The sequence below is a fragment of the Oncorhynchus keta genome, chromosome 1 (genome assembly GCF_023373465.1).
Source record: "Oncorhynchus keta strain PuntledgeMale-10-30-2019 chromosome 1, Oket_V2, whole genome shotgun sequence".
In the NCBI taxonomy this organism is placed as follows: domain Eukaryota; kingdom Metazoa; phylum Chordata; class Actinopteri; order Salmoniformes; family Salmonidae; genus Oncorhynchus; species Oncorhynchus keta.
This window is the reverse complement of record NC_068421.1, coordinates 31,112,168-31,133,026: the sequence shown is the minus strand read 5'-3', so window position 1 is coordinate 31,133,026 and position 20,859 is coordinate 31,112,168. Positions and strand designations below refer to the sequence as shown.

At 43.7% G+C, this 20,859-nt stretch overlaps 1 protein-coding gene across 1 annotated transcript; it reads left to right on the top strand.

Annotated features, from left to right (window-relative positions):
* Positions 1–5,396: 5,396 nt before the first annotated feature.
* On the top strand, positions 5,397–15,157 carry LOC118395049 (solute carrier family 13 member 2-like). Its single transcript, XM_052521447.1, has 13 exons — positions 5,397–5,886; positions 7,450–7,578; positions 7,904–8,040; positions 8,513–8,760; positions 8,996–9,058; positions 9,549–9,729; positions 10,187–10,309; positions 10,654–10,863; positions 11,173–11,267; positions 13,344–13,459; positions 13,568–13,729; positions 13,974–14,111; positions 14,405–15,157. Exons 1-13 carry the CDS (start codon positions 5,785–5,787, stop codon positions 14,537–14,539), a joined length of 1,839 nt encoding a protein of 612 aa, XP_052377407.1. The 5' UTR covers positions 5,397–5,784; the 3' UTR covers positions 14,540–15,157.
* Positions 15,158–20,859: the final 5,702 nt, after the last annotated feature.

Genomic DNA, 20,859 nt, shown 5'->3' with positions numbered 1-20,859 from the left:
GCAGCATGAGTGAAGGAGGCTTTGATGCAAAATAGGAAGCCAATTCTAGATTAACTTTGGATTGGAGATGTTTGATGTGAGTCTGGAAGGAGCATTTACAGTCTAACCAGACACCTAGGTATTTGTAGTTGTCCACATATTCTAAGACAGAACAGTCCAGAGTAGTGATGTTGGACGGGCGGGCAGGTGCAGGCAGCGATCGGTTGAAGAGCATGCATTTAGTTTTACTTGTATTTAAGAGCAATTGGAGGCCACGGAAGGAGAGTTGTATTGCATTGAAGTTCGTCTGGAGGGTTGTTAACACAGAGTCCAAAGAAGGGCCAGAAGTATACAGAATGGTGTCGTCTGCGTAGAGGTGGATCAGAGACTCACCAGCAGCAAGAGCGACATCATTGATGTATACAGAGAAGAGAGTCGGTCCAAGAATTGAACCCTGTGGCACCTATAGAGACTGCCAGGGGCCCGGACAACAGGCCCTCCGATTTGACACACTGAACTCTATCAGAGAAATAGTTGGTGAACCAGGCGAGGCAATCATTTGAGAAACCAAGGCTATCGAGTCTGCCGATGAGGATGTGGTGATTGACAGAGTCGAAAGCCTTGGCCAGGTCAATGAATACGGCTGCACAGTATTGTTTCTTATCGATGGCGGTTAAGATATTGTTTAGGACCTTGAGCGTGGCTGAGGTGCACCCATGACCAGCTCTGAAACCAGATTAAATAACGGAGAAGGTATGATGGGATTCGAAATGGTTGGTAATCTGTTTGTTGACTTGGCTTTCGAAGACCTTAGAAAGGCAGGGTAGGATAGATATAGGTCTGTAGCAGTTTGGGTCAAGAGTTGTCAGGACCCGGTTACGAACCCGGGTCTCCGGAGTGAGAAACAGTCACTAAACCAACTGAGCCACGAATAGTCAGCAGAACCCAGAAGATGAGGCAGACACAGCAGTACTTGAGACGGTGTATTTAATGAAGTAAAAAGTGAAGTTCTTCAGGAAAACATGTAACTCCACAACCTCAAAAGGAATTCCACAAGAACAAAGGCAATCCTCCAAGACAAAAAGGCAAATCCACAAGGTGGAAGGCACAGCACAAAAAGCCTCAAAAGATACTCAAAAACAAACAAACAAGAACAAAAAACAGAACTCCACAAGAGAGTCCACCGGGATCAACAAGAGCTCACAGATTACTAGGGCTGGGTGCTAACATACAAACACAGAGAAAAGAACTGAGTAAAACAAAGGGTTTAAATACAATCAGGGGAAACGAGGCACAGGTGCAAATAATAATGGGGATCAAGGGAAAACAAAAGGTCAAAAGGCACAATGGGGGCATCTAGTGACCAAAAACCGGAACAACCCTGGCCAAATCCTGACAAGAGTGTCTCCCCCTTTGAAGAGGGGGATGACCGCAGCTGCTTCCCAATCTTTGGGAATCTCAGACGACACGAAAGAGAGGTTGAACAGGCTAGTAATAGGGGTTGCAACAATTTCGGCAGATCATTTTAGAAAGAAAGGGTCCAGATTGTCTAGCCCGGCTGATTTGTAGGGGTCCAGATTTTGCAGCTCTTTCAGAACATCAGCTGACTGGATTTGGGAGGAGAAATGGGGAATGCTTGGGCGAGTTTCTGTGGGGGGTGCAGTGCTGTTGACCGGGGTAGGGGTAGCCAGGTGGAAAGCATGGCCATCCGTAGAAAAATGCTAATTGAAATTCTCAATTATAGTGGATTTATCGGTAGTGACAGTGTTTCCTATCCTCAGTGCAGTGGGCAGCTGGGAGGATGTGTTCTTATTCTCCAAGGACTTTACAGTGTCCCAGAACCTTTTTGAGTTTGTGTTGCAGGAAGCAAATTTCTGCTTGAAAAAGCTAGCCTTGGCTTTTCTAACTGCCTGTGTGTATTGGTTTCTAGCTTCCCTGAAAAGTTGCATATCACGGGGGCTGTTTGATGCTAATGCAGAACGCCATAGGATGTTTTTGTGTTGGTTAAGGGCAGTCAGGTCTGGAGAGAACCAGGGGCTATACCTTTTCCTGGTTCTAAATTTCTTGAATGGGGCATGCTTATTTAAGATGGTGAGGAAGGAATTTTTAAAAAAATAACCAGGCATCCTCTACTGACGGGATGAGGTCAATGTCCTTCCAGGATACCCCGGCCAGGTCGTTTAGAAAGGCCTGTTCGCTGAAGTGTTTCAGGGAGCGTTTGACAGTGATGTGTGGAGGTTGTTTGACCGCTGATCCATTACGGATGCAGGCAATGAGGCAGTGATCGCTTCATTGAAAACAGCAGAGGTGTATTTAAGTTGGTTAGGATGATATCTATGAGGGTGCCCGTGTTTACGGCTTTGGGGTGGTACCTGGTAGGTTCATTGATAATTTGTGTGAGATTGAGGGCATCAAGCTTAGATTGTAGGATGGCTGGGGTGTTAAGCATGTTCCAGTTTAGGTCGCCTAGCGACCTAGCAGCACGAACTGGGGGGCAATCAGTTCACATATGGTGTCCAGAGCACAGCCGTATGAAGTGTTTTAGTGCATATTGGATGTGAAATTAACTGCTGTGCCAAGCTGAATGTTGGTTAGGAGAACTGTGTGAATAGTTTTGAAAAAGTGACCTAACTATTGAGAACTGGGTCTTTGGGATTGTAAAAAACTACAAGATGGAGTTCATGGGTTGTGTTCATTAGGGCATTCTGTAGCGACATTTGTACAATGGAAAAGGAATATGAGTGTATCATGTTCGAAACATTCAGATTGTAACTCCCCGTTTAATTTAGTTTATGGTTACTGAAAACCACCCAGGTATCTGTAGGAGAGGCCCTTATGCAGGTATTTGGCTGACAAGGCCATCTGCCCAGCTCTTATTGTTTTTCTCTTCGATAGACTTTGACACAACCCAAACAAGGGTAAGGTGGATGGGAGAGGCAGCCTCAGGTGAATGTGATGATCACGTAACAGGGTGCCCAATAGATCAACAGAGCAATAGGTAACACTTGAAAAGCCAGCAGTGCCTAAAGGGCTGGGGGTGGGATGGGGTGGGAGATACACTGAGTGTACAAAACATTAAGAACACCGTCCTAATATTGAGTTGTACCCCCCCTTTTGCCCTCGGAACAGCCTCAAGAATTTGTTCTTAACTGACTTGCCTAGTTAAATAAAGGTAAAATAAATCAAATTTGTAAAAAATTGTCAGGGCATGGACTCTACAAGGTGGTGAAAATGTTCCACAGGGATGCAGGCCCATGTTGACTCCAATGCTTCCCACAGTTGTGTCAAGTTGGCTGGATGTCCTTTGGTTGGTGGACTATTCTTGATACAGTCAGGAAAGGAAAAGGAAGGAAAGGGAGATACAAACGGTTGAGCATGAAAAACTCAGCAACGTTACAGTTCTTGACACACTCAAACCGGTGCACCTGGCACCTACTGGCACCATACCCTGTTCAAAGGCACTGCAATCTTTTGTCTTGCCCATTCACCCTCTGAATGGCACATGAACACAATTCATATGTCAATTGTCTCAACGCTAAAAAAATCTATCTTTAACCTGTCTCCTCCCTTTCATCTACACTGATTGAATTGGATTTAACAAGTGACATTTTAAGGGATCATAGATTTCACCTGGATTCACCTGGTCATGAAAGAGCAACATTCCTAATGTTTTGTACACTCAGTGTATATTTATTCAGCAAGACTGTATACCTTAACAGGGAACATGAAAATGATCTTGTCTTCACCTTTTTGGGGATTTTACAGTGTATTGTAGGCTTATTTAATTGGACATCTCTCTCTCCCGCTCTCTCACTCCCACCTCTCAATTTAATTCCATTCAATTCAAGGGGCTTTATTGGCATGGGAAACATATGTTAACATTGCCAACGCAAGTGAAGTGGATAATAAACAAAAGTGAAATAAACAATAAAAATTAACAGTAAACATTACACTCACAGAAGTTCCAAAATAATAAAGACATTTCAAATGTCGTACTATATCTATATACAGTATTGTAAAGATGTGCAAATAGTTAAAGTACAAAAAGGAAAATAAATAAACATAAATATGGGTTGTATTTACAATTATGTTTGTTCTTCACTGGTTGCCCTTTTCTTTTCAGATCATAAATATTGCTGCTGTGATGGCACACTGTGGTATTTCACCCAGTAGATATGGGAGTTTATCAAAATTGGGTATGTTTTGTCGAATTCTTTGTCGATCTGTGTAATCTGAGGAAATATGTGTCTCTAATATGGGCATGCAGTTGGCAGGAGGTTAGGAAGCGCAGCTCAGTTTCCACGTCATTTTGTGGGCAGTGTACACATAGCCTGTCTTCTCTTGAGAGCCACGTCTGCCTACTGCGATCTTTCTCAATAGCAAGGCTATGCTAACTGAGTCTGTACATAGTCAAAGCTTTCCTTAAGTTTAATCAGTCACAGTGGTCAGGTATTCTGCCACTGTGTACTCTCTGTTTAGGGCCAATTAGCATTCTAGTTTGCTTTGTTGTTTGTTAATTGTTTCCAATGTGTCAAGTAATTATCTTTCTGATTTCTCATGATTTGGTTGGGTCTAATTGTGTTGCTGTCCTGGGGCTCTGTGGGGTGGGTTTGTGAACAGAGCCCCAGGACCAGCTTGCGTAGGGGACTCTTCTCCAGGTTCATCTCTCTGTAGGTGATGGCTTTCTTATGGAAGGTTTGGGAATCGCTTCCTTTCAGGTAGTTGTAGAATTTAACGTCTCTTTTCTGGATTTAGATTATTAGTGGGTATCGGCCTAATTCTGCTCTACATGCATTATTGGTGTTTAACGTTGTACACAAAGGATATTTGAGCAGAATTCTGCATGCAGAGTCTTAATTTGGCGTTTGTCCCATTTTGTGAATTATTGGATGGTGAGCAGAACCCAGACCTCACAACCATAAAGGGCAATGGGTTCTATAACTGATTCAAGTATTTTTAGCCAGATCCCAATTGGTATTTTGAAATTTATGTTCCTCTTGATGGTATAGAAGGCCTTCTCCCTCTCCTCTCCTCTCCTCTCCTCTCCTCTCCTCTCCTCTCCTCTCCTCTCCTCTCCTCCCTCTCCTCTCCTCTCCTCTCCTCTCCTCTCCTCCCTCTCCTCCCTCCCTCCCTCCCTCCCTCCCTCCTCTCCTCTCTCTCTCTCTCTCTCTCTCTCTCTCTCTCTCTCTCTCTCTCTCTCTCTCTCTCTCTCTCTCTCTCTCTCTCTCTCTCTCTGCTGGGTGGGGTGGGGGGGTCGTTTTATTTATCCTTTTCCTGCTTTTTTTAATCCATCTTAAATATGTTTGGACAAAATAACACAATATTTCCCTGGATTGTAGAGATTTGTACACTCACACTTTATAAAACCATGCTCATCCTTATACAGTATATCCTGCAATAGGAATCTGTCATTTCAAACTTTCACTGGTAAGGTGATCTCCCACTCACTCGCTCGCTCACTCGCTCGCTCACTCACTCACTCACTCACTCACTCACTCACTCACTCACTCACTCACTCACTCACTCACTCACTCACTCACTCACTCACTCACTCACTCACTCACCCACTCACTCACTCACTCAGTTACACTACTGTCTTGTGTTGTACAACACACTCCCTCCTCAGCCCAGTCACCTCACTCCAAAGTTAATATTTAATTCTCTCTGTGTGATATATATACTGCACCTTTATCTCCTGTTCTCTCTTTGTGGTAGTGTCCTCATTTATCTCGTAACATTTCTATTTAATATATCCATTTCTCTTCTCTGTGTACCTGCGCTACCCTCTGGATATCTGGACCAGCCATGGTGGTGTGTCTAAGTGGACTATGGAGGTATCGGAATTACCTGATCATATTCTTCATCCCTCTGTTGATTCTACCTTTACCCCTAATAGTTGGGGGACCGGTAAGTGTGTGTGTGTGTGTGTGTGTGTGTGTGTGTGTGTGTGTGTGTGTGTGTGTGTGTGTGTGTGTGTGTGTGTGTGTGTGTGTGTGTGTGTGTGTGTGTGTGTGTGTGTGTGTGTGTGTGTGTGTGTGTGTGTGTGTGTGTGTGTGTTTGTTTGTGTCTAACTGTGCAGAGGCTGTGATTTGTTTGTTTTAAACCTCTTGAAAGTTCAGAAGTTATTCTGTAGCATTTCAAGTCCTGGTTGTACACAAATGTAATGCTGAAATTCCTTGAAAACTCTATATGTTTATTGAAGCTTCACTGCATGTTTTGGTTACTCATCTGTGTGTATTTCCTGATGTGACATTTCTATTGTATTTGTGACATTTTTAATGATTTCAGAATATCCAGGAATCCACTGTGGACTGGTAATTTAGTGTGTGTTGACATTGTAGATAAGAACTTCATCAGCCATGCATATTGCTGGTTCAGAGTTCGCTGTAAGTTACGGTTGTCCTCCAGGACAATAAACCAGCAGGAATGAAAGACTTGCATGACAGGCACCTTAGTTCCTTCTTCATCTTTTATCACCAAGGGCTTACCATGTATCATAAATATATTTATAGAAAATACAAGCCTGCTTTTCCCTTCTAAGAATGGATTTGTTTTATCAAAATGGATATTAAAAGGGCAATCTGCAGTTCATACAACTACCCCCTCGTCACTGATTAAAACTTTTGGTAAACAGCTGAGGGACGGGGCTGGAGAAGTATAACCACTCTCAAATTCATAGACAGAGCTAGGGATGCAAGGACTGACCATCCACGATATAACAATTATAAGTTTAAGCATGTTTTGAGGCTATACAGTGTTTGTTTGCATTGACATTGTTTACAAACAGTGTAGTAAAACAAGCTTATATTTTGGGTACTGAAGGGGTACGACACCTAAACTAAGCTCATGAGGTAATTAATTATAAGTTATATTCTTCAAAAATCAACAGGTACATAATTAATACATAATCCCAAAATTATTGCTACATTGAGGATTCTAGCTTTAATTGGTTAACTGAAGGGCATCATAACTAAATGACATAATTATGCCAGCTCATTGCTGGCCCAGCTACAGTTTATATCCCGCAGACACAACCTCTCTTGACGTCTCCATCGTGGTTAAAGATTAGGCCTACAACAAAGTGATCATGTTAAGTTACAAGGGAGATACTATGGCCATGGAGAACTGGAGCACCTTTAGAAATGACCGTAATATGCAGTTGGGTAGGCATGATATTTGTTTTAATTGATTGTTATTAACTATGCATTGCAATAACTATAACTGACTTATTGACTATAACTGACTTACTGCAATAACTATAACTGACTTACTGACTTATTGAATAGATTTATTGAATTGCACACAAGAACACTTCTTTATGTTCTAAAACAGGCTGTTGTCTCAGATGATTGTTTACTAAGAACAAACTGGTCCTGAGAGAGGAATGACTGTGTGTTGTGTGCATTTGTACGTGTTGTCCTACCTCAACAACACTCTCACAGTCCCTGTCTGTCTCATGTGTGTGTACAGGAGGCTAGTTGTGGCTATGTGATCATCCTGATGGCCCTGTACTGGTGTACAGAGTGTATGCCTCTGGCTGTGACTGGTCTGCTGCCTGTCATCCTCTTCCCTATGATGGGCATCATGGAGTCAAGCGAGGTACCAACACCACTATCCTCTCCCCTCTCTACTCAACCACCTCCATACCTAATGACTGGTTCTTACCCACCCATTACACTCAGTAATGGAGACAACAGCATTCTGTTTTATGATCAGAATAAACAGGTCAACAGTTGAATGAAATGTGAAATGTAAATCTTTGTTTAGTAGATACAGTGTTGAGGACGTATGAATAAAGCACCTAAGTACTGTTGATAAACTTCTTACTGTTGATCCCATTATTAGTACATTATGGTATTTCTAAGCAGAACCTGTCTCAGGCCAGTACACTCGTTCAGAACCCCCCTGTCTGTCTCTCATCCAGGTGTGTAACCAGTACATGAAGGACTCTAACATGCTGTTCGTCGGAGGGCTGTTGGTGGCTATAGCTGTGGAATACTGGAACCTTCACAAACGCATCGCCCTCAGAGTACTGCTCCTAGTAGGGGTGAGGCCTGCTCTGTAAGAGACCTGTTTTAATGATTCTATTACAGAGCTGTTTGGTCTAGTGTTCTGATAGCCCAATGTTTTATTCATATTAAGGGTCTTATATGTTTTATTTTTAAATGTTTTTTTAATCTCCCTCTCTATCCTCCTCACTCTTGCTTTTCCACTCTATCTCCATTTTCTTTACCCATCCATCCATCCATCCATCCATCCATCCATCCATCCATCCATCCATCCATCCATTCATCCCTCCCTCTCTCTCTCTCTCTCTCTCTCTCTCTCTCTCTCTCTCTCTCTCTCTCTCTCTCTCTCTCTCTCTCAATTTCAATTCAGTTCAATTCAAGGGGCTTTATTGGCATGGGAAACATGTGTTAACATTGCCAAAGCAAGTGAGGTAGATAATATACAAAAGTGAAATAAACAATAAAAATTAATAGTAAACATTACACATTTCTCTCTCTCTCTCTATTCTCCACTGTCTCTCCAGTCTGATGATGGGCTTCATGGGCACCACAGCCTTCCTGTCCATGTGGATCAGTAACACAGCCTCCACTGCCATGATGCTGCCCATCGCTAACGCCGTGCTGAAGCAGCTGTGTGACTCCGAGGCCCAGGCAGAGGAGAGGGAGATGGACCTGATGGCCATCAGGGGGGCCTGGACTGTGACTGGGATACCTAAGGACCAGGAAAACCAGGCCTTTGAGATGGGTGACAAGGAAAAAAGCATTACCATAGGTGTGTGTTGTTAGGAGAAAGTGGTGTGGGTGGGGAGGTGTATGTGTGACCATTTGTTTTGTGTCCATTAGCCCCAACACCATTCGTTCTAGGTTTCTCAAGCCATTCTCAAATGAGAATACAGCCTGGTACCACAAGATTATGTGTCCATTAGTTCGACCATGAGCTTTCACAATCACAAACTATTCCACATCTTTCTGTTTTTGTAATAAATTATATCTCCCTTATTTGGCAGATGATGGAGGTGCTGCTAAATATACAAAGGATGTCAAGCCCAGGGAGAATGGGGTCAAGTTAGGTAAGTAGAATACAGTATGTGTTCTCTCAACATCAGTGTTCCTCTATCATGGTCCTTGAAACCCACAGGGTGGACAGGCTTTTGTTCCAGCCCAGGAATAACACACCTCATTCACACCTGTTGTGGATTCCCTGAAACACCCTTCTGTCAATTATTCAACCATTCATCTTAGTAGAGGAACACAGTTAAGTAAGAGATATTGATATGTCATTGATATGATAATTCAGGATGTGACCTTGTTGATTTTGTCTGTTCGAGACAAGATTGTTTGGACTTATCGTCTCATCTGGCTGAGATAGAATACAAAGTACACGAATGCATTGAACGTCTTGTTCAATATCACCACCAGATACTCTCAATCCCTGTTTCTTGCAGACTCCCTGAAAACAACGTGCCCTAAACCCTTAGTTACCCCTGGGAAAACTTCTGATAGATTGACCTCTAAACCCTGAACATTTTGATTGGCTGACACATGGATCTCCCCCTCCAGAGCCCGAGCCAGAGGTGGAGGAGAGCCTGGAGGCGAGGGAGAGGAGGCTGAAGAGGGAGGCTAAGTACCTTAACCTAGATAAAGGCATGAGTCTCAGTGTGTGTTACGCTGCCAGCATCGGAGGAACAGCCACCCTCACCGGCACCACCCCAAACCTCATCCTCAAGGGACAGGTCGACGAGTATGTTTATATGTCTGTTTATAAATGCTTAATATGCGTGGATAGTATTACAAGTAAGTACAGTAAGATAACCATCTGAGTAGCACATATTAAATGGTTATTGTGTGTGGATGCAGTATTGCAAACCGGTTAAGCAACGGTTCATCTCTGGGAGTACTGTAGTGCCCAGTCTACTTTACTTACAGCAGCTAAAGCACAAGGATGGATACACTGACTGTACAGTGGCTCCTTTGATCATGTTTCCAATTTCTTCCCTGGCTTGGGAGTTAGCTAACATCTTTGTCACTTCCTCCATAGCATTAGAATTCCCTGCACATTCCTGTTCAAAGCAGTTTGTTGTGGCAGGTGCACCGGCCTGGCGGCCATATTGGGTGTACCTACAGTTGAGTACCCTTTGGAATGTTCCTGTAACTAATGCTAGTTCTAATTCTATCATTCTATCATTCTTTCCCCACAGGCTGTTCCCAGGGAATGAAGACATCATCAACTTTGCCAGCTGGTTTGGTTTCTCCTTCCCCAACATGGTTCTGATGCTGATCATCTCCTGGCTGTGGCTGCAGTTTATGTACCTGGGCTGCAAGTGAGTCATTCTTTCCTGTTATGTTTTATCTACAGCCAACAATATCCATAACACCGTCTCGTGGCAGGAAGCCGAAGCAATATGATTGTGTGCCTGTAATCCATGTTGAAAGGTGACACATTCACAAACATAAAAATGCAATATAATGACTAAGCATAGTAAAACAATAGAAGGTAATGGTTTATGCTCATATTTCACTTATATAGATACTTCATTGTCCATTTATGTAAGACATTGCCATATAGACAAAGTAGATACACGCCTATATAAGACCCAGAGACCTATATGACACTATATAGAGATCTCTGATATGTCTCGGATCTATTTGGCCCATTCACCCACAGCATGAAGAAGTCGTTTGGCTGCGGAATGAATAAAGATGGTGACAAGGAGGCGTACGGGGTGATAAAGAATGAGTATAAGAAGCTGGGCAGTATGTGCTTCGCTGAGGGCTGTGTCCTGGTGCTGTTTGTCCTGCTGGTCCTGCTCTGGTTCACCAGAGAACCAGGCTTCATGCCCGGCTGGGCCACTGTGCTCTTCAACAAGGACAGACCGTGAGTGATAGATAACAGTATGTTCTGTGTTGTAACTCCTGGGAGTTGTATCTGCTAGTCACTCCTTGTGGTTCTTCCTGGTTCTCCCTCACTTTTTAAAAATCTGATAGCTTTCTGCTGTGTATCCCAGTCCTTGCTCTTTCCCGCTTTCTTACTCTCATGTAAGTTAACAATTTAGCTTTACACATAATGTGGACATAAACTGTAATTACACAGTACATGTCTATGTAACTACCATATCAATACATATGGACACATTGAGAAATGGGACCAAGAGACATTGTTTATATGTAGATTTCTATGTCCCAGGTACGTCACTGATGGCACGGTGGCCATCCTGATGTCAACACTGTTCTTTATGATCCCATCCCAACTACCCAGATGTGGCGGGTACTCTGAGGATGGTATGTGTGTGTGTGTGTGTGTGCACGTTTGTGCATGTGTGTGTTTTGTCAATATATCTATGAGTGGTGAGAGTACATTGGTGTGTTTACGAGTGTGTGATTGAGAGAGACATTGTGTGTGTGTCTACCTGTCTGTCTGTGATACTATTGTATAGAGCAGACTTTCGGACATGTTAATGGTGGGTCGTGAAATATTTTTTTTTTTGGGGGGGGGGACTCAGTCTGTTGAAAGTTTGAATAATAGAATACACAAGGTGCACTTTTGAAATTTGATTGGGCATCAGCAGTTTTTATCTAATTGTCAGATTTTTTTGTTGTTGTACATTTTAGTCATTAAGCAGACGCTCTTATCCAGAGCGACTTATAGTAGTGAATGCATACATTTTCATACTGGTCCCCCATGGGAATCAAACCCACAACACTGGCGTTACAAGCGCCATGCTCTACCAACTGAGCCACAATGTGACAACAGTCTCTGACAGTCACTCAATTAGCCATGCCAGCTAACAATTTTTAGATTAGTAAATTAGTCTAGCCAGCTATCTAAACTTGTAGTAGTCATGGTCGACCGGCCAAGCAGGGCACATGCCCAGGGGCCCTGACCTCCACAGCCATCATTCTCACTCAGATATCATATAAACATGGCATAAGTCATGGCAAAATGTGTAGAATTGCAGGAAATTAGATGTAAAACTTTTCTCTCTGCCGCCAGGAAGGAGGCCTATAAAATGTTTTGCCTGCGAGGAGTGGAGGCCCATCAAACAAATCTCACAGGTTTTCATGGAAGGACTTATTTGGGTCCCAGGCTGAAAAAGTTTGGTATAGAGATATAATCTTCAGGACTCAGTGCTTTGTAATCGTCCTGATAGCACTCTTACTTCTCAGGGCTTGCACATGCTCGCACGCACGCACACACACACACACACACACACACACGCACACGCACACGCACACGCACACGCACACGCACACACACACACACACACACACACACACACACACACACACACACACACACACACACACACACACACACACACACACACACACACACACACACACACACACACACACACACACACACACACACACACACACACACACACACATACTCAAGACACATCAGAGGGCTGCAGAGTGATATAGCGCTAGCCTCAAGGTCTGCCCTGCCCTACACGGCTGTATTCTCTGTTCTGCCCTTTCCCGAAACAAATAGCTTTCAAATCAATAAATGACTGGCAGACATTTCTAATGGATATTTTTTTGGGGGGATAACCTTATTTGCTATTTATTATGTATAGATTTTTTTTATATAAAACATTTACTTCACTCTTTATGCAATGCGCACTGCAGAGAACACCGGAACGACAAGAATCACTGAATTTTCTCAGTGGATTATTGTAATGTTTGTTTGTGTCAATTAATGCCAACTGGCGATTTGACACCAAAATAAGATTTCATTCATTCATTCATTCATATAAATACATATGGACTTTTCTCCCTCTGTAACCTAAACTGAGTTTAGTGTTCTTACTCCTGATAAGTGACAAGGTCAAAACGAAGTGCTCCAGTAATGCAGCTCCTACCTCAAAACGGCAGCAGCTTAATGTGTTTGGTAAATAAATGGGTGTCACAATGATTAAAGGCACTTAGTGAAGAGTTCGAGTTCGGAGTGCGAGGCAGCAGAGTTTGCGAGGCAGACTTTGAGGTGCCTTGTCATGGCTCCTTGACTTCTGGTTTTCCGTTCCTAGCATAGAGTGTTTTTGTGGTCATGTTAGTGTCTAGGAGTTATCGATGGCCTTTGCTCCCTGAGTATCAATGTAAGTAAGTTCTATCTAGGACAGAGTCCTGTACATCATAACATTATAATCTCTGCCTATATAGATTTGGACAGAGATACTGTACACTTTAATAACACTGTACCTTCCTAACTACCATGTAAATACACAGATCTCTGGGACTGTAGTCTTGAGTTACCATACTACCAAGTTCCTGCAGGAGTGCCTGGTATCAAGGCTGTAAGGACCGTGATGGTAAACCTGGTGTCATTCTCCTGTGTGTGTCTTGTCCCTATAGGAAAGCCCCTGAAGGCCCCTCTCACCCTGCTGAACTGGGACGTGGTCCAAGAGAAGATGCCGTGGAACATTCTCCTGCTACTGGGAGGAGGCTTCGCTCTGGCCCGGGGAAGTGAGGTACTGTCTGTCTATAGGTTGATCAGTCTGTCCGAATCGGTCGGTCTGTGTTTTATTTTTTTTAACAAAAATTATGAAAATTGTGGATATGTTTTTCTCTGTGTGCAGGTGTCTGGTCTGTCTCAGTGGCTAGGAGAAAGTCTGGCCCCCCTGCAGTCCATCCCTCCCTTTGCCATTTCCTTCCTCCTGTGTCTACTCACTGCCACATTCACTGAGTGCTCCAGTAACGTAGCTACTACCACACTGTTCCTGCCTATACTGGCCTCTATGGTAAGACAGAATCCCTTAGAAATGTACATACACACAACCAGGCAACACACATGGTAACACACATGTCCACTTAGAAAACCTGGATCAATAATTTTAAGTGGTGCTCCTTTTGGGACCATTCCATTGGTTCCATTTCACCGGGAAAACTAAAGGCCAGTGAGCGGTTTGGTCAGCATATTAAGCATACACTATATGTTCATTTCACCTCTTTGACTCATGTATGACCCTGTCTGTCTGTTCCCAGGCTGTAGCCATTAAGCTCCACCCACTGTACGTCATGCTGCCCTGCACCATCTGTGCCTCGCTGGCCTTCATGCTGCCGGTGGCCACGCCCCCTAATGCCATCGCCTTCTCTTATGGCAACCTCAAAGTCATGGACATGGTACGACCTATGACCCTTCACCCCTCACCCCTCACCCCTCTCCATACAGTACTTTGTATGGAGAGTGAAATATTATCCTGGATCCAAACTGAATTGTTCTGTTTCACTGTTTCAGTCTGGGCATCTCTTCATTGTAAAAAACACTTTGTGACAATTGCAAATGTGATTCATTGATTGAAACCAGAAGTGAAACGGAGCAATTCTCTTTGGATCCAGGCTCATAGAATACATGGTTGTGAATCATTCCGTCTGTGACCAATGTTCCTACCTGTTTTTCACCATGCTGACAACAGGCGAAGGCTGGATTCGTTCTGAACATTGTTGGTGTCATCACCATCAACATCGCACTGAACACCTGGGGAGCAGCCATGTTCAATCTCAACACCTTCCCTGACTGGGCCAATGTTACCATCATACACACTCCCTGATCTGGAGACACTGGCAAGGAAGGAAGGAAGGAGGGAGGGAAGGGGAGAACAAAAAGAAGAGGAGGAAGAGAGCGGAGGGATGGGAGGAGGGGAGAGATACTGTATGTACACGTCTATCTGGGACAGTGCTGATGGTCAACCCACTCAGGGTGTTCTAGGCTACTACTGTATACACACTCCATATAACAACACACACAGTATCTGTTTACCGGTCGGACTGGTACTCCTCCTCCCCTCTGTCAAAGTTTAGATTGATTGGAATTAAATTAATTTAGATTAATCAATGGTTTTTGTACAGCTAAAACATGCAGGTTGTATTTGATCCTTTTTCGGATTGTCAAATCTGTTTAAGCTTAGAGGAGCGGACACAAGAGGGAGATCTATGATTATGTTATTATATAAAAAACAATAACAAACAAACAAACAAACATATTTAATGTGAAAAGCAATCTGTGTTGGAATACAAATGTTATTGTTGAAGTCAGGAAAAGCATCAGTGGCATATTATTGTGAAACGTTCTTGAAGCTGCTGCACAAAATGTATATTTTTGCTATTGTTTCGACAGTGTTTATGTATCATGCCTACTGTATTAAATACTGCACACAGAAAAAACTCAAGCCTTGGAAATAGGAGAATCATTTCAAGTGTCCAATCACAGGCCATCTCAAACGAAATCAAAATGTATTTTACATTTGTTTTTATTATTGTATTGGTTGTAATTGTATTATAGTTCATGTATGATGATGACATCACTATTTGGTTTGCACATTGATTTCTTGGGTTCATTTTGTGGCAGGGCTCCCTTCATACCCACTTCCTGTAGGATTGTAGAATATGAATTTGGGCAAAAATGATGGGCTCAAATCCCATTGACATCCATAGGATTATGCCCACTGGTGGAGACCCCACTGGGTTTAAACGGAGACAAGGGTACAGAAGGAAAATCCTTTCTATTTCAATGTTATTATTGTTGTTTTCAATTATATAGCTTTCAGCTAATTCCAAGTCGTTTCAAAGCAGTAGGTCAAAAATAAAGGAAAATACAGTACAAAATAATAATTCAGGTTAAAGAAGGAAATTAATAAAATTAAATGACAGTTTATAGAATGAATCCAAGGAACCACTGGCATGGGGCCGTGTTCATTGGACAGTAGGACAGGATGACCTTTGGATGACCATTCCATGACCTAGGGTCATCAGGGCGGCCGGTAATATAATGAGATATAAAAACATTTGGGTTATAATCTAGGTACCATTCTCCCGTGATCATTCCATGGTAGTGTCACTCAGAGGCAAACAAACAAGAGAAAGACTCAGTGGTTCCATGCATAATTGGGTGGTACCATGCATAGTCGGGTGGTAGGGTGGTCCCATGCATAGTCGGGTGGTAGGGTGGTCCCATGCATAGTCGGGTGGTAGGGTGGTCCCATGCATAGTCGGGTGGTAGGGTGGTCCCATGCATAGTCGGGTGGTAGGGTGGGCCCATGTATAGTCGGGTGGTAGGGTGGTCCCATGCATAGTCGGGTGGTAGGGTGGTCCCATGCATAGTCGGGTGGTAGGGTGGTCCCATGCATAGTCGGGTGGTAGGGTGGTCCCATGCATAGTCGGGTGGTAGGGTGGTCCCATGCATAGTCGGGTGGTAGGGTGGGCCCATGCATAGTCGGGTGGTAGGGTGGGCCCATGCATAGTCGGGTGGTAGGGTGGTCCCATGCATAGTCGGGTGGTAGGGTGGTCCCATGCATAGTCGGGTGGTAGGGTGGTCCCATGCATAGTCGGGTGGTAGGGTGGTCCCATGCATAGTCGGGTGGTAGGGTGGTCCCATGCATAGTCGGGTGGTAGGGTGGTCCCATGCATAGTCGGGTGGTAGGGTGGTCCCATACATAGTCGGGTGGTAGGGTGGTCCAATGCATAGTCGGGTGGTAGGGTGGGCCCATGCATAGTCGGGTGTTAGGGTGGTCCCATGCATAGTCGGGTGGTAGGGTGGTCCCATGCATAGTCGGGTGGTAGGGTGGTCCCATGCATAGTCGGGTGGTAGGGTGGTCCCATGCATAGTCGGGTGGTAGGGTGGGCCCATGCATAGTCGGGTGGTAGGGTGGGCCCATGCATAGTCGGGTGGTAGGGTGGGCCCATGCATAGTCGGGTGGTAGGGTGGGCCCATGCATAGTCAGGTGGTTCCTTCCAGCAACTCCGTATTGCGGAGAATTGAGGAGTGTGACGGGCGACTAACTACCACAGTTCCCATAACGGGTGAGTCATCATCATCGTCTTTCCGACCTTTTCAGCAGATCTCTCTCTCTCCGTCCTTGTCTCTCTCTCTCTCTCTCTCTCTCTCTCTCTCTCTCTCTCTCTCTCTCTCTGTCCTTGTCTCTCTCTCTCTCTCTCTCTCTCTCTCTCTCTCTCTCTCTCTCTCTCTCTCTCTCTCTCTCTCTCTCTCTCTCTCCCTCTCTCTCTCTCTCTCTCTCTCTCTCTCTCTCTCTCTCTCTCTCTCTCTCTCTCTCTCTCTGTCCTTGTCTCTCTCTCTCCCCCTCCTTGTCTCTCTCTCCTTTTCTCTCTCTCTCTTTCTCACTCAATAGATCTCCTACTTTGTTTCCAAAGAGGGACACTGGGTTTATTTCTATACTTTTTGGTCAGTAAGGCCACTAGTAGGCTGGTTTACTTGAAAATAACTTTGTGACAACTGCGGATGTAGAAAGGGCTGTATCCATTTGATTGATTCATTCATTTATTCATAAATGAACAAAATATACATTTTAGTTTTAGGTCCACCACACCCCCTTCTGAGTGGTGTTTAACTAGCCATATATTTATCCTATATGTTTGCAATATATGCAATATATTTTCTCTCTGTCATCTCAGACAGTGCAGGTGTTACTGGATAGAGCTTATGAAATTAGTAATTGATTGTGGATTGATGATGATTATTGATGGGGTGGCAGGTAGCCTAGTTTGAGCATTGGGACAGTAACCGAAAGGTTGCAGGATTGAATCCCCGAGCTGACATGGTAAAAATCTGTTGTTTTTCCCCTGAACAAGGTAATTCACCTACTGTTTCCCGGTAGGCTGTCATTGTAAATAAGAATTTGTTCTTAACTGACTTTCCTAGTTAAATAAAGGTGACATATATGTCTTTTTTATGAGGTTTAGCGTATTTCTGGTGGCGCAAGCTTCATAAATGGACTTACTTGACCTTTGAACCCTTTGACCCTGTGTGGAGCATATGGGTCATTCACACATTTTCTGTAGGCTACCACACTCTGTTTAAGACAAGGTACACAATGTCTTTTTACGTCGTGTTTTTATGCCCATTTTTCTTTTCAAAGAGACAGGTAAAATAAGAAACCTGCATAATATTGTTCTAATATATCTGCTGGGTAGACAGCTGCTGTTTAATAGCATATTGCATCTGTCCCAAATGGCACCCTATTTGCTACATTGTACACTAGTTTTGATAGGGCCCAGATCAAAAAGCACATAGGGTGCCACTTTGGATGTTCCCATTGAATCACTGGGAGGGTAAATAAATATATAATTTATATTCCTTTACCATCAGCCAAGAGTGGAATCACTTAGTTATACATCTGTATAGGTTCCCCTGCGGGCTGGGCATGTTCTCTCCAGAGTTTAAAGTCATAAATCATAATATATAAGGACACAATAACTGGAATCTGGAACATGATTTTTCCTCTCTTTCTGAGTAAAGCAGGTCATCAACATGTTTACCTCTCTCACCTGCCTCTCACATTGGCATCAAACATCATCAAGCTACCAATACAGTACCCACAGTCTTGTTCTATAAGAAACATGATGTTTTACATGGATTCTAAACATCACTTTGTAATAACCGTATTGGCAGTTTACACAACTTTAGCTTCTAGTCAAGCTACCCTGCCTGACCTGGCTGTGTGTGGCATCTTCACCGAGCTTCTCGTACCTATAGGTTACCAGCCTAGTGAGAGTAGAGCTCTGATTGGCAGCTCTGTATTATTTCCAGGGCAGCTGTTGTCAGGTTTTTTCGGGTAAGCAGGTGTGTCCAGGGAGCACCCCTGTCAGCACCTGAGCCAAATAACCAAAGCGAAAACTCACAGCAATAGTCTGTGATTGATTGAAAGTTCTCATTCACCAAAGAGAGATGGATATGTAAACTTCTTTAATCAGAACAACAAAAACCTTCCTTTTCCAGCTACAATAGTCATTTACAACATTAACCATGTCTACACTGTATTTCTGATCAATTTGATGTTTTTTTAATGGTCGAAAAATGCGCTTTTCTTTCAATAACAAGGACATTTCTAAGTGAACTTTTGAACGGTAGTGTGTGTGTCTTTTGGAGCGGTTGGGTTAAAAGCGGAAGTCAGATTTTGGTTGGACCTCGTGACCAATAAAATGCGAAAGTGATCTTAATAGGGAATTATGAAAATAATCTATGCAGAGCCTCAACCAAACTGGTTTGTTGAACTGATGACATATAAGAGTTCTAGAGGCAGCATGTGAGTCATTCGGATGACATAGCCCTCTTATTCCAACCAATCTCTGTTGCAGAGGCAGCATGTGAGTCATTCGGATGACATAGCCCTCTTATTCCAACCAATCTCTGTTGCAGAGGCAGCATGTGAGTCATTCGGATGACATAGCCCTCTTATTCCAACCAATCTCTGTTGCAGAGGCAGCAACACAGCAACACAACAAGAGGTTAAGGTCACAGTAAGTCCGTCTGCTGTCATTTATCTCCTGTGGGGACAACCATCTGATTGTTTCCTTTCTCTTCTGATGTTCAAGTGGTGTTTGTTGGTATAGCTTGATTTCATCATTGGCACCGACACAACATAGAGAAAAATAATGTGTGGGATAAAAATGAACTATGTACTGTAGGGATGACATGGAAATTACACAGGCATCATTTCAGATGTCACTCCCTGACCTTAGTTATCTTTGTTGTCTTTATTATTTGGTTAGGTCAGGGTGTGACAAGGGTGGTTTGTGGAGTTTTGTATTGTCTAGGGGTTTCTGTATGTTTATGGTTTTTTTCTAGTCTAGGTGTTTTTATGTTTATGGTTTCCCAGATTGGTTCTTTATCGTTGTCTCTGATTGGGGACCATATTTAGGTAGCCATATTCCTTGGATAGTTTGTGGGTTGTTATTCTATGTTTAGTTGCCTGTTTGCACTAGTCATATAGCTTCACGGTTTGTTCAGTGTTCATTCTTCTCATTAAAAGAGTTATGTACTCTTATCACGCTGCGCCTTGGTCTCCTCATTATGACGACCGTGATATCAGAGTTAACTGGCAACACTTTACCTATGTACTGTAACATACTGTAGATATGTAACACAAGTGGAATCCCAGGGTTGATAGAATTCTGATCTAAGGATCTTAGTTGTCTAGGAAGTGGTTGATACAATTGTAACAAGGAACAGGGTATAATTCACTTCAGACATGTCTGTTTCTCTTTAGCACCACTACACTCTGTTACCATGTAATAACATAGCACTTACACATAGGTATATGGGCAAATTTTGTTACACATTTTTCAACATGAAACATTTCAGAGATTTGCGGGGTCAGTTTGTTTTGATGAGCCTGTCTGGAGCATGTGCCAGAATGATACAAGACTTGAATTCACTCCACTCCCCTTCCATTGCCCGAAAAGAGACCATTCTAGTAAAACAACAGCAAACAAGGACACCTCAGTGCTCCAGGACATTTTTTTTTTACCCAGACGGTAGTGGGTTCTGGTGTCATCTCAGTAAAGTGCACTTCAGAACATTTTCCCACATTACACCTCTTCAGAAACCCCTGTTTCTGTCAGGAGGCGCCCCCTGCGGCTACTTGACTGTGTTGAGAGGTTGGCTGAGACCTCCCACTGTAACCTAAGAGATTATTCATCAGTAATTTATCCCTCTCTATCTATCATTCACCTCAGCCTTGCCCTCCTGATGAGGACATGGTTTGAATAATAAGGTAGCTGAGAGAGAGAGAGAGAGAGAGAGAGAGAGAGAGAGAGAGAGAGAGAGAGAGAGAGAGAGAGAGAGAGAGAGAGAGAGAGGGAGGGTGCTACTTTCCTGGTTCACTTGAGGGGTAGGATAGGAATTTACCTGTATTGACATACCTCTTCCACTCCTCTCTCTTACTTTCTCTATCTCTCCCTCTCCCCACCTCTCTCCAGCTCCCTCCCCCCTCCTCCCCTTCTCTCCCTCTCCCCACCTCTCTCCAGCTCCCTCCCCCTCTCCCCTTCTCTCCCTCTCCCCACCTCTCTCCAGCTCCCTCCCCCTCCCCCCTCTCTCCCTCTCCCCACCTCTCTCCAGCTCCCTCCCCCTCCTCCC